At 46.2% G+C, this 13,409-nt stretch overlaps 1 protein-coding gene across 2 annotated transcripts in view; it reads right to left on the bottom strand.

Annotated features, from left to right (window-relative positions):
• The window catches only part of EMC3 (ER membrane protein complex subunit 3), a 62,036-nt gene that overhangs the window by 39,072 nt on the left and 9,555 nt on the right, over positions 1 to 13,409 (bottom strand). For both annotated transcript variants that reach the window (XM_033925765.1, XM_033925764.1), the window contains exons 2-5: positions 6,436 to 6,604; positions 5,876 to 5,933; positions 5,615 to 5,708; positions 3,740 to 3,844 (exon numbers count right to left, since the gene is read on the bottom strand). In XM_033925765.1, the coding sequence (XP_033781656.1) occupies positions 3,740 to 3,844; positions 5,615 to 5,708; positions 5,876 to 5,933; positions 6,436 to 6,590 (412 nt within the window). In that variant the 5' untranslated portion in view covers positions 6,591 to 6,604. The remainder of the gene's footprint in view (positions 1 to 3,739; positions 3,845 to 5,614; positions 5,709 to 5,875; positions 5,934 to 6,435; positions 6,605 to 13,409) is intronic.

Raw genomic sequence — 13,409 nt, 5'->3', positions numbered from 1 at the left:
ACGTCCGGGGAGCCGTGGCCAGCCCAAAGGGAAGCGCACAGAACTGATAGTGCCGACCCAAGATCCCAAAGCGCAGGAAACGCTGATGAGAGGTCCGAATAGGAACATGCAAGTAGGCCTCCGTCAGATCGAGAGAAGTGAGAAACTCCCCCGGCTGAACCGCCAGAATGACCGACCGCAGCGTTTCCATACGGAAAGAGGGAACCTTGAGAGCCCTGTTGACCCCTTTCAAATCGAGGATGGGCCGAAAAGTCCCCTCCTTCTTGGGCACCACAAAGTAAATGGAGTACCTGCCCGTGCCCCACTCCGGGGGGGGCACTGGAACTACTGCCCTGAGATCTAGCAAGCGCTGAAGGGTCTGGCGAAACGCCAGCGTCTTCCCAGGAGTCTGACACGGAGAAGCGAGGAAAAAATCCGGCAGAGAGCGGGCGAACTCCAGGGCATAACCGTCCCGCACCACCTCCAGGACCCACTGATCGGACGTGATCTCGGCCCATTTGGGAAAAAAGTCGCGCAGCCGGGCCCCCACCGGAACCAAGGGGGGCGCCGGCAAGGCGTCATTGTGCAGGACGGGAAGCGGGGGAACCGGCGGAGGGATTCCCTGCCCCCCGACGGGCCCCCCGAAAGGGCTGCATGCGCTGGAAGAACCGACCCCGGGAAAACCCCGGAGACTGGAAAGAAGCAGCCCCACGCCCAGGGCGATACTTGCGAAATTCCCGCAAACGCCCCCGGGCCGCACCACCCCGAGACGCCGGGCGGGCACGGTCCTCCGGCAAACGGGGAACTTTCGAGTCCGACAGAGTCTGAATCAACTTATCCAAGTCCTCTCCAAATAAAAACGACCCCCGAAAGGGAAATTTAGTAAGCTTAGCTTTGGACGCAGCATCCGCCGCCCAAGCGCGCAGCCACAACACACGCCTTGCGGCCACGCCAAAAGCCATGGACTTAGCCGAGATCCGCACCAAGTCATACAGAGCATCCGAGAGGAATGAGGCAGCCATCTCAATCTTCGCTACCTCCTGATCCACCAGAGACCAGTCGTCAGACTCTCGATCCAAGACCCGCTCCGCCCACCGAAACACGGCGCGAGCGACCAGCCCCCCACAAATAGCCGCCTGGACCCCAAAGGCAGAGACTTGAAAATTTTGCTTAAGGATGGTCTCCAATTTGCGCTCCTCAGAGTCCCGCAAGGCAGAACCGCCCTCAACAGGCACGGTATGCCGCTTGGAAATAGCCGAGACCACCGCATCCACGACTGGCGAAGCTAACGTAGCCCGATCCCCTTCAGGAATGGGATACAGGCGAGCCATGCTGCGCGCCAGCCGAAACGGCGTCTCCGGCGTTTTCCACTGCTCAAGAATAATATCCCGAATATCCTGATGCATAGGAAAAGAGCGGGAAACGGAACGGATCCCTCGTAACAGAGGGTCCCCCACACGCGGAGTCTCCGGCGGCGCGTCCTCAAAACGCAAAGCCGAAGAAACCTGTTGAATAAGGTCAGGCAGCTCATCTCTCTGAAAAAGGCGCACCACGGACGCCTCGTCACTGGAGAACGGGAAACCCGACAACCCGCCGCCAGCTTCCGTCCCCTCCAGAGGGTCCTGGAATTCCTCAGAAGGGTCCAGGTCCTCCTCCAGACCGACACGTTCCTCCGACCACAAATCCTCGTCCCACGACACCCGCGGACGCTTGGACAAGAGAGGCGGCGGAGGGGACGTCACGTCAGACGAGAGAGGCAAAGCCGCAGGGAGCGCGGAGGAAACCCCACCCCCCGAGACCCCCTGGGCGCAACCGGGACCCCCAGCCGCCTGAAAATAGGCTTTGCATAATGAAAAGAAAAAATCAGGGGAAAAACCCCCCGAGGGTCCCAAGGGACTCCCTGCCACAGCAGGGGACCCAGCAGAAACCTGCCCCTGCATAGTCAAAACAGGGGGAAGGTCACCTGAGGTGGAAGACAAAATGGAGGGGCCAGACAGAGAAGATGGCGGTTTTCCCGCCAAAAAAGCTCCCTCCATAGCCTGAAGCGGCTGAGAAACCTGAATAGTCTCAGCCGCTAAAGCAGGCAAGCCGGCATCAGCTGTCAAAAAATCAGCTGAGAGGGAATCCTTCGGGGAATCCCTCCGTGGGCGGTTGTGGAAGACCGGGCTTCCCCACTGCTCCAAGCCGACTCGCGAGGCACCATCGGCGGGGAGCTCTGGGCGCCTGCAGCCGCTGCCGACGGAGCTCCACCACCTCACCGACCCAAACCGCCGAGTTCAGGCCGGCCGCGAGTGCCTCGCGGCTGGACTAAAATTGTGGCCTACTCCCCCGGAGAAGGGCACAATTGCTCCATACGCGACCTAGCTATAAAAAAGTGCTGGTTACATGAAAAAATACAGTAAAATACAGTTTTCTTAAAGGGAAACAACCCTCCAGACCAGCACTACCTCAGGATTTTTTTTTTTTTTTTTTTTTACAGAACAGACTCCACAGGCTCTCAAAGCAATATGCCTTGCTTGATTTAGGGGGCAAGGCTTACTGCTGAGGCTCCTCTAAAAAAATGTGGGGAGGTGGAGGAAGTGGGGGGAGGGACCCCGCTCGTGACCCGCCGGGTTTAACACCCCCGAGGTCGGACGAACCCCCAAACAGAGTCCGCCCAAGCTCCGTCCGGCTAAAAACAGGGACAATAAACCCCCTAAACAAATTCCAACAGCCCTACCAAGGGAGATGGGTACAGATCACTCAACACCTGCTGGAGACTGAAAGAAGACTGAGGGAAATAGAGAGGAGGGGCTAGGATATACTGTCCCAAAGTTTTGTTTTCAGTCTCCACCTGCTGGTCATGATTAGATATATACCCAATCGTAAAGTTAACCTCTACTGGTCTGGAGAGTGCTAAAGAATTAACATTTTCTCTGCGTTCAGTGTGTTTTGTGTTTTTTAATTTTGTGGTTACCATTATGTATTAATAAGATTATATTGTGTGTATATGAAAAATGGATGGCCGAAATAGCATTACAATTAGTATTATTATTATGGGGGTGGAGTTTGGGCGGATCTGGGGCGAAGTTTGGGTGGGGGTACTCGGTTGGTATTTGTTAAGCTTAGGGGGTACTTGGCTTGAAAAGATTGAGAAACACTGGACTAGCAGACTAGCTAACAAGTATCCCGAAGTCTGTCAGCTACAGACCCAAGTCTGAATTCTCAAGCAGGCAGTGCTCCAAATGGACTTCCAATGCAAAAGAACAACGAAAGGGACAAAACTACGTTGAATTAAAAATAATAAAGTGGCAGCCATGCGTGCAGAAGAGAGAAGGCTGCTGGGAGGATCTAAGGTAGCCTGTGAAGTACACTAGAGGTGGAGTGAAAAGATGGTATGGATTTTTTCTGCAGTCCATGTAGGCACAGGGAAATAACCCCTATGGAAATGCTGTTACAGAATTCACTCTGTATGTTGCATTTTGACCTACTTTATAGAACTGGCCCCCTGAGAGTTTGGTTGAGAGTGCTCTATGTACCGTAGCTCCTTGGGATGAGAACAGAGACCTAACTGAAATTATATTCAAATTTATAATACATTCAATATACAACCAAGTGGTCTAGGGTTGTGGACTAAAACAGAATCCAAATTCAACATCACATACCTACTAAGGCTTCAGCCATCATCAGATAGGTACAACAAAACCCCCATTTAACAAATCTGGAAACCCTTTTATTTTGCTACACTCTGCTAGTGGATCTTAGTGTTTTCTCAGCTCACTTGTAACAAACCCTGAGAAGGTCATGTTGATCCAGCCGCCAATAAGAATCATAGGAAGGACATTGGTCACATTGCCCTTCATCATATCTGTAAGCATGGTAGGATCTGAGGAAGGAAAAGAAAGAAATGAGAGACTTCTGCACCAGACTGTTGCTTTCTCATAATTTGAGTGTCTACAGCTCCTGGGCTCAAGTAATCTCAGTAACCACTTACACAATGCTGCAAATACAATTTTTTTTACAATATCTGGAGCCTCAAGGAGGGCCTCTACTTGCCTTGAAAACAAAATAGAGGCAGGTAGCACCTATGGAGAACAGACCAAGCAGCAAATGAAGGAAACCACTATGGCAAAAAGTTCCATTATTGGTAACAAAACAAAACAACAAAAACCAAACCATCTCATAGGTAAACCCAACGCAGCCAAGTTTGTTTAACTGCCTGCATCAGGGGAATGAGAAAGTTTGCAACATAAATAGGAATGATATAAAATGCACAATACCAAAGTGGTATTTATGAATTTAGGCTTAATGTGGTGCCATAGAGTGTCACAGAAGGCTCAGCAGTGTACAAAGTACTCGTATGATAAAAACAACCATTAAAACAACACTTATAAATAGCATACATAAATAGAGGGACATAATAAAAAATGTTCCTAAGTCTGAGATTGGACATTTTGTGCAAGATGTCCAGAAACCCAGCAGGAAAAATGTCCATTTTCAAAAGCTGCCAAAGGTCTATCTTTTATTTTTGAAAATGAGTTAGGTATAAGTTTTGCTCCTTAGGACATCTATCTTTTTATGCCCATTTTCAAGAATAAAAACGTTCACACGAAAAATGTACAAAAGCAAGTTTTGTAGACGTCCCACCAACTACCTTGTCTGATCATGGCAGAAGGGCTCTCCCCAACATTCCTGGAACCCCCCTGCCCTGTACCTTCATCTATGTTCCCTCTAGGAAAGTTTTGATTATGGTTGGGATATGTCTGGGTTGAAGCCCACCCGATTCCTGCCCATAACATACTCCCAACACGCCCCTTTACTCTATGGACGCACAGCAGCTTAGAAGTGCTGCTGCATGTCCAGAAAGTTGGTTTTGATTATTAGCCCCATACTATATAATTTAATCAAAGAGATGGAACAATCTAATACATAATGTTTTTTTGTTTATTGTCACGATTGAGGAAATAATGAAGTTCTAAGTAAAATATAACTAAACCGATGAGTGTAATAAGCAATGATGTGATGTTAGAATACTTCCCTGCAGTAGTAAATTTCAATAAGAACCTCTTAACTAAACACAGATTCTAATAAAATTATGAATGCAAAGTATTACTGTCCTCTTCACCAGTCTAAGGCTAGGCATACTTTATGCAGGCAAAAAGCTTCAATGCTTCCCTGTTGTACAACAGCTGAAATAAGCGGCTCCCTAGTCCTGATTTATGGCAGCACTACTGGGCTGCTGGTACAGGTGGCCACGAGAAAGAGACTGAATCATTTACACTTCTGGGAAGCAGGTTCCTTAGCAAGGCACACACAGCTTTATAGCATTCAGAGAAAAACATTGTGTTTGCAGATTTGCAGACCAAGCTTTGCTTCCAGATATGGACCCCAAGTATCCAGAGGAACCTAACCTGGACCCCAATAGGATCCATTACGTGAATCCTGTTTCTTACCCACTCCTAAGTATTTCCTGGTTGCCACTTGAGACCCAGTTTCTTCAGTTAGAACTACCTTTGGTTTGGCTTCATTTGGCAACAGGAGAGAGGAAATGAAGCTGAGCAAACGAGAACAATGGGATGACATTCAATTCTTATATTTAAGCATCAAGGGTTTTTTTTTTTTTTCTATTAAACACAGATTTCCAAGCTTATGCTACCTGTCATTGGAGAAGGAGGTACCACCTTCCTCTTGGTCTTCTTGAAAAATCCATCCTCAGGATTGTTAAAGAAAAATTTGCGCATGAGAAAAGACTGAAAAAGGAAATAAAAGAAGAAATTCTCTTTAATGGGTTTTCTTATTTAAATAGTCCTGCTATTCTCCAACCAGACTAATACCAGCTACCACACTATTTCTGGACAATACTTTTGGTCTTCAAATCTTATTTCAAAACATTAAATACTGAATTAGAAAAGCATACCTGTTTGGGAATGTACTTTCCATTTTCTCTGAGAATTCTGCTTCGAATTAGGATTTGGCTGAATAAAAGAAGCAGCATTAAGCCATGAGTATAAATTAGATTGAAAACTGTATCGTTGCAATGCACGAGATCAAAAGCACATTAACAGAGAATGTCATCTATTTCACTCGACTGAGCTCTGGCCAGCCTCTGTAGCAGACAAAAATATTGAAAATCAATGGCTACATGATGCCGTTATAAAGGTAACTTTCTCGGCCTCCATATGTTCTGAGTGCTATTTCTGAAATTTCCAGGTTTCACCATTCTTACCTCTGCCCCTCATGTGCCAACAGCTATTATAAGGCAGTGTTTCTCAAGCCAGAGTACTCTGTAACCAGTCTAGTTTGCAAGAGATCCTTGATAAATATGCATGAGAGAGATTTGCGTGCATTTGAACCATGCACAAGAGACCTGCATGTATTGCCCCAACAGCGCGCAAATCTCTCATGCATATTCATCAAAGATGTCTTAGAAACCAGACTAAACAGACAGGTCAGCTCTTATTCTGTCCAGAGACGCACCTATCTGATACTTGTTCTTGACCAAGCTTTTTGTCACTCTGGAGTAGGATGGAGACATAATGTCTGATCAAGCCAACAAAAAATGTGATGAACACAATGGGAAGCACCACCCACAAACGGATGTTAGAGTCCAGAAGCAGCTCCGGTTCTCCCATCTTTACTGTGGGCTCTGTTAAAAGAAACCCCCCCCCCCAGAAAAAAATAGACATTAGATATGTATATAAGATGCAAACTGGGATAAAAAAACAACACATTTTAGATTTCTAAGAAAAATAAAATTTGTCAAGATTGTGAAATACGTTTGGTTTATGTTGCATTCTAACACTTAGCTGGCTTTGTGCCAACTTGAATTATTTTAATCAAAGTAGTTTCTTCCCCTTTGAATCAGAGAACACTCTAAACAAAGAAATACCATGGGATAACTAATGAAATGTAGCACCCAGACCATAGTAATTCTCCACAAAATCAAAGAGTCCAGAGGAAGACCTCTGTAATAATATGGTAATTATCAAATTATTTTATGCATATTGGGGAGGTATGATAAGTTCCTAAAATTACAAGGCAATACAATAATCATTCTTTTACTGTTCCCAACAAAGGGCAGATCATCCTACGACTACTATTCACTTCACGATCAAGGGCCGGACGCTCTAAAATCCTTTGGGTTGCTGTGGTGTTGGTAAGTAAAATGGCAATCGATGATGAAACAATTTTGCATGCAAATGAGTTTTGTGCAGGTCCACTGTAATCCCATCCAGTCAGTCAATGGAGAAAGCGACCGACATGTGCAGAGCCGGCAGGGGAAGATCCAAACAGGTAAGTGGCAAAGGAAGCAGCCTCCTGCCACTCAGCTGTTTGGGACAGGAAGAGTAGTTTTGTTTTTTGAATGGGCATATGCAGGGACCTCCCCTTGACGATGGCCCCCTTACCCACACCCCTGAACTTAAAGATAAAATAAAATTAGGAGGAAGAAGCCCAATTCCTCCTGCCTCGGCCACCCAACCACCCCTTTAAATTGAAGATCAGCAGGCCTGCCTCTTCAAATGGTATGTTCTGCTTCAGGTGTTTCTCTCTTGTAATTTCTTCTGGGTCAGGGGTTTCTCCTTTTTTAATCTGTTTAGTTCAGGGGTCTCAAAGTCCCTCCTTGAGGGCTGCAATCCAGTCAGGTTTTCAGGATTTCCCCAATGAATATGCATTGAAAGCAGTGCATGCACATAGATTTCATGCATATTCATTGGGGAAATCCTGAAAACCCGAGTGGATTGTGGCCCTCAAGGAGGGACTTTGAGAACCCTGGTTTAGCTGGTGAACCAGACTTCACCAAAAACCGATCTAATGTGACTTGTCTTTTCCTACGCATCAAAACTTTATGGAAACGAGAGACGACGTGATCGTTCATCATGTTCATCGCTCTGTTCGTAAAAGTTTTGTCAGGGTGGTTCTTCTCAAAGAAATCCTGGCACTCATTCCATTTTTCTATTTCAGCTTTTAACACATCACTTTGAATCTCCTCCTTTTTACCATCTTCCTCTGATGACTGCTTCTCATGCTGCTGGAGTTCAGTGAGTTTGTCCGTTGTCAGCCCCTCGGCCAATTCCTTGATGTCCTCACTATCGACTTCAAGATATAAGAACATAACCCTAAGAACATAAGCAGTGCCTCTGCTGGGTCAGACCAGGGGTCCATCCTGCCCAGCAGTCCGCTCACACGGTGACCCATCAGGTTCAGGACCTGTCTAGCGATCCTCTATCTATACCCTTCTATTCCTTTTTTTCTTCAGGAATTCATCCAATCCCTTCTTGAACCCCTGTTCTGTCACACACTCTGGAAGCGCATTACATGGACACGATCTCCTCCACAACAGGGGGCTCATATCCTTCGAAATCTTGTTCAGCAACGCATTGAGGCCAAAGTTTCTTCCAAGCTGGGTGCTGAAAAGCAGTGCCTTTAACCACAAAGCCACAGATCATTCCTCTTAGAAACAGATAACTGGTACTTCTCCAGACTAAGTCGATGACAAATGCCTCAGTATGAAAGCTCTGAGAATGTGTGTAGATGAACAACCCCCAAAGCACGACCAATCAGTTTGAAAGTTTTATGGCGGGAAAATCTAACAGTGCCTATGATATCAGATGCCACTTAGGTGTCCTTAGCATAATGAGGGCTCTGGTAGAGCAGATTTTTGTGTTTAAGACTCTCAGTGTTTGTGCTTCTGATGTTTTTTTGCAATATTGTGAGACTTTGCTGTGACCTTGTGCTACTATCCTTGCTGTTTCTCTTTTGTCCTACCTTCTCCCTTTTGAACCCCACCCCATTTTGTGTATTTGTTCTGTGTTTTTGGCAGGCTGTGTTTGTGGCTGTTTTTGTCTGTTGGTGTCTTTTGCTTGCTGTTGGTGTGAGGGATGGCTGATTACTTTGTTTTTGTGTTAAATGTGGAGGGGAATAGATTGTTGGGGCCAGGTTAGACGCAGACACGGACACTTGGCCCAGGGTGAACTTCCTCGATATGACAGATGACCGGTGTATTGGTCTCTTTAGATTTAATCGAGAGACTATAGTTCATCTGTGTGAGCAACTGCATGATGATCTGGAACACACTCTTAGGGGACAATCCCTTCCAGTTTATGTACAGGTAACTACCGCCCTGGCTTTTTTGGCTACTGGAACTTTCCAAAGGCTGCTGGAAGCTGGGGCTTGCATCAGTCAGCCATCTGTCTTGAGGATTATCAATCGGTTTTTGGATGCATTTTTAAGGCAGATTGCTATCTATATATTTTTGAGTGAGGCAGACCAGCAACGCAAAATAAACTGACACACTTCCCCTCTGTCCTGGGAGCTATGGAAAGGTGAGTAGTGGAGTCCCTCAGGGTTCGGTACTGGGGCCGATCCTGTTCAATATGCTTGTGAGTGACACTGCTGAAGGGTTAGAAGGAAAAGTGTGCCTTTTTGCAGATGATACCAAGATTTGTAACAGAGTAGACACCGAAGAGGGAGTGGAAAATATGAAAAAGGATCTGCAAAAGTTAGAGGAATGGTCTAATGCATGGCAACTAAAATTCAATGCAAAGAAATGCAGAGTAATGCATTTGGGGGATTAATAATAGGAAGGAACCGTATATGCTGGGAGGAGAGAAGCTGATATGCACGGACGGGGAGAGGGACCTTGGGGTGATAGTGTCCGAAGATCTAAAGGCGAAAAAACAGTGTGATAAGGCAGTGGCTGCTGCCAGAAGGATGCTGGGCTGTATAAAGAGAGGCGTAGCCAGTAGAAGGAAGAAGGTGTTGGTGCCCCTGTACAGGTCATTGGTAAGGCCCCACTTGGAGTATTGTTTTCAGTTACATATCTGGCGAAGGACGTAAGAAGACTTGAAGCGGTCCAGAGGAGGGCGACGAAAATGATAGGAGGCTTGCGCCAGAAGATGTATGAGGAGAGACTGGAAGCCCTGAATATGTATACCCTAGAGCAGGGGTGTCCAACCTTTTGGCTTCCCTGGGCCGCATTGGCCAAAAAAAATGTTTCTGGGGCCGCACAAACATGCAAACGCTGCAGCAAAATAGAGGAGAGAGCCAGCAAGATGGTAAACACCCGGGGGCAGCAGAGGAAAACACTGCATCGCTCTCGACCGGTGCCGCACAAAATACTTCAAGGGGCCGCAGGTTGGACACCCCTGCCTTAGAGGAAAGGAGGGGCAGGGAGGATATGATTCAGACATCCAAATACTTGAAGGGTATTAACGTAGAACAAAATCTTTTCCAGAGAAAGGAAAATGGTAAAACCAGAGGACATAATTTGAGGTTGAGGGGTGGTAGATTCAAGAGCAATGTTAGGAAATTCCACTTTATGGAGAGGGTGGTGGATGCCTGGAATGCGCTCCCGAGAGAGGTGGTGGAGAGGAAAACAGTGACGGAGTTCAAAAAAGCGTAGGATAAACACAGAGGATCTAGAATCAGAAAATAATAGTAAATATTGAAGAACTAAGGCCAGTACTGGGCAGACTTGCACGGTCTGTATATGGCCATTTGGTGGAGGATGGGCTGGGGAGGGCTTCAATGGCTGGGGGGGGTGTAGATAGGCTGGAGTAGGTTTTAACAGAGATTTCGGCAGTTGGAACCCAAGCACAGTACCGGGTAAAGCTTTGGATTCTTGCCCAGAAATAGCTAAGAAGAAAAAAAATTAAAATGAATCAGGTTGGTCAGACTGGATGGACCATTCGGGTCTTTATCTGCTGTCATCTACTATGTTACTATATTACATGTAGCACTCAGACCACCTGCAGATATGGAAAGGCAATTTAGGAACCAGAGAGCTTATCATTCTATGAATATGCAGGTGGTCTACAATGGAGGTGGTAGATGTGTGTGGAAGCTTCCCAGGGTTCTGCCATGACTTGTACATCCTGGCCCATTCCGGTATAAGTGACAGGTTTCAGAGGGGAGAAATTTGCAATGGTTGGCTGGTGAGTTATTTCACTACTGCAAATAAAGCTTTTGTTCATTAACCACCTTTCTCTCCTTTTACCACAGGACCGTTACAAACATTGGAGGATGGCGCAGGACAAGGGGCAACAGATGTGTGTTCCTTTTCTAACACTTTTTCCTCTTTCTCCTACATGCAGGTGATCGTGCCTATCCCCTGAGCGAGTGGCTGTTAACACCACACGAGCTATCATTGAAAGCACATTTGGCTTGTTGAAGCCAAGGTTTAGATGCCGACACTGTTCAGGAGTATAAGTGCTGTACTCACCACAAAAGATAGCTCAAATATTGCTTCACAATTTAGCAGTGACAAGAAGGATGCCTGAGCGGGAAGAGGACATCTTACCTAGACAGAGGCTGCTACCAGAGCAAGAGCACAGAAGAGGCCAGGTGGTCAGGGACAACCTCATAAGGACCCATTTCTTGGGATAATGAGAATCTGTCTTGATGTGCACTTAATTGTGATTCCCCCCAATCTCTCATGTGACCGAATGTGATCTTGCCTCTTTCCCTAGGCAGCCAGATGTGCCGGACCACCTAGGCAAGGAGTTATTGGTAGCAGCTCACATATTAAAGCAGGAATAATAGGTGAGAATTCTATATTGCAACCTTTGGTTTTTTTGATGACTCTACAACTTTGTTTTTTAGAAAGTTGTACATCGCTTAGCAAATTGAATAAGCGATTCATCAAATATCAATAAAAACTTGAAACTCTAGATATCCTTCTGTTGACAGTTCATGTTGCTCCTATGTACCTCTATATTATTCGTTTAGCAGGTCTTGTGCTGAATTAACAACATTTCAAATTGCTAACTGCTTTCACACTCCATTCCAGGTTGGATGTCCCAGACCTTCATCTATACAAGGGCTTCATCACTGTGTGCTTCTTGATGGCCTGGTAAGAGCAATATATTGGTGATAGTTTGTTTTGTGCTCATATTCCATATATCTAAATATTGCCTCTATATGCTTGTCTGGTTTCTGCTCTCCATCTTCTCCTCATTCAGTTTTTCCATCCGCTGTTTGCCTTCTCTCTGCCTCTTCCATTTGCTCTGTTACTGTGCCTCTCCCCCCTCATTGGTCTGGCATTCATCTAAACACAGAAATTAAAACATGCCACGAAGGGAGGGAGGGAGATAGATGTAGTGGCGATCGGTAGGAAGGAGGGAGGGAGATAGATGTGGCAGCAATCGGGAGGGGGCTGCATGCAATCGGTGACTGCACGCGTTCCCTCCTTTAACTGAGGAGATAAGGCCAATCACTGCTCCATGGGGCGGTGGATGGCCTTGTCCCCATATCTGCGGTGAGCACTTTCTTTTTCCTCACTATTTTAGCCATGGGTAACAGCCACCGTGTCATTCTCTACTCTCTAATCCCATTGCTTTCAGTGCAAGGAAGAAAAACCCACATGTCTCAATCCATCTTCCTTTTTCTAAAGTCTGCTTTCTCTTACCAGCAGCCCATTATGAAACCTTTACAATTCAACCACACTAACAATTTCCCCTTCCTCATGTAGGCTGGCACTTGATTTGGACCTATGACTGGCTTACTCTGCATACCTATGTATCTGTGATCCATATAAACAGAAGAAGAGGCACTGGAAATGTTAAATCCAACCTGTAGTTACAAGGCTCTATCCTCAACCACCTATACGATCTCTTTAGCAAAGGTACCAGCGCTCTGATCTTACAACTAGATTTTAGCAGCGCATTTGACCTAGTGGATAATGAAATAATGCTGAATTGCCTAGACGCAATGGGTTTCTCGGAAAGAGTTTGGAACTGGTTCCAGGGCTTTTTAACCAAACGATCTTTTCAAGTGGTCTACGATGGGAAATACTCTAATTCTTGAAAAAGCCCTTCGGGAGTACCTCAGGGTTCTCCTCTATCTCCCACCTTGTTTAATATCTACACCTCATCTTTAGGTCACCTCTTACAAAAGCTAAACCTAAAATACTATATATACGCTGACGACATCTCTATCCTAATTCCTCTGACCAACGTGACAAATGAAACTTTTAAGCACATTTCCCATATCATGTCTGAAATTGAACAATGGACTATCAATTTTAAATTGAAACTAAACACAGAAAAGACAAAAATTATCTTGGCAAGCCCAAAGAACAAAATCACCATAACATCAACACACCTAAATTGTGACGATCACCCAATATCAAAAACTATAAAAATATTAGGAGTCACCTTAGAGTCACCAGCAGGAGTCAGCGTGACCAGCTCGTTCCCGAAGAGAGGCAGCGTGGGAGCCCTGCTCTGCCCCTCTCCCTGACCGAAAGGGAACATTTAAAAGAGTGCAGCAGCCTGCCGGGCCCCCTTTCAGGCCACCAGCAGGAGTCAGCGTGACCAGCTCGTTCCCGAAGAGAGGCAGCGTGGGAGCCCTGCTCCGCCCCTCTCCCTGACCGAAAGGGAACATTTAAAAGAGCACAGTAGCCAACCGGGCCCTTTTCAGGCCACCAGCAGGAGTCAGCGTGACCAGCTCGT

Source organism: Geotrypetes seraphini, chromosome 17 (assembly GCF_902459505.1).
Source record: "Geotrypetes seraphini chromosome 17, aGeoSer1.1, whole genome shotgun sequence".
In the NCBI taxonomy this organism is placed as follows: domain Eukaryota; kingdom Metazoa; phylum Chordata; class Amphibia; order Gymnophiona; family Dermophiidae; genus Geotrypetes; species Geotrypetes seraphini.
Note: the sequence above shows the minus strand (reverse complement) of the source record. Positions and strands in the feature narration are given on the sequence as shown.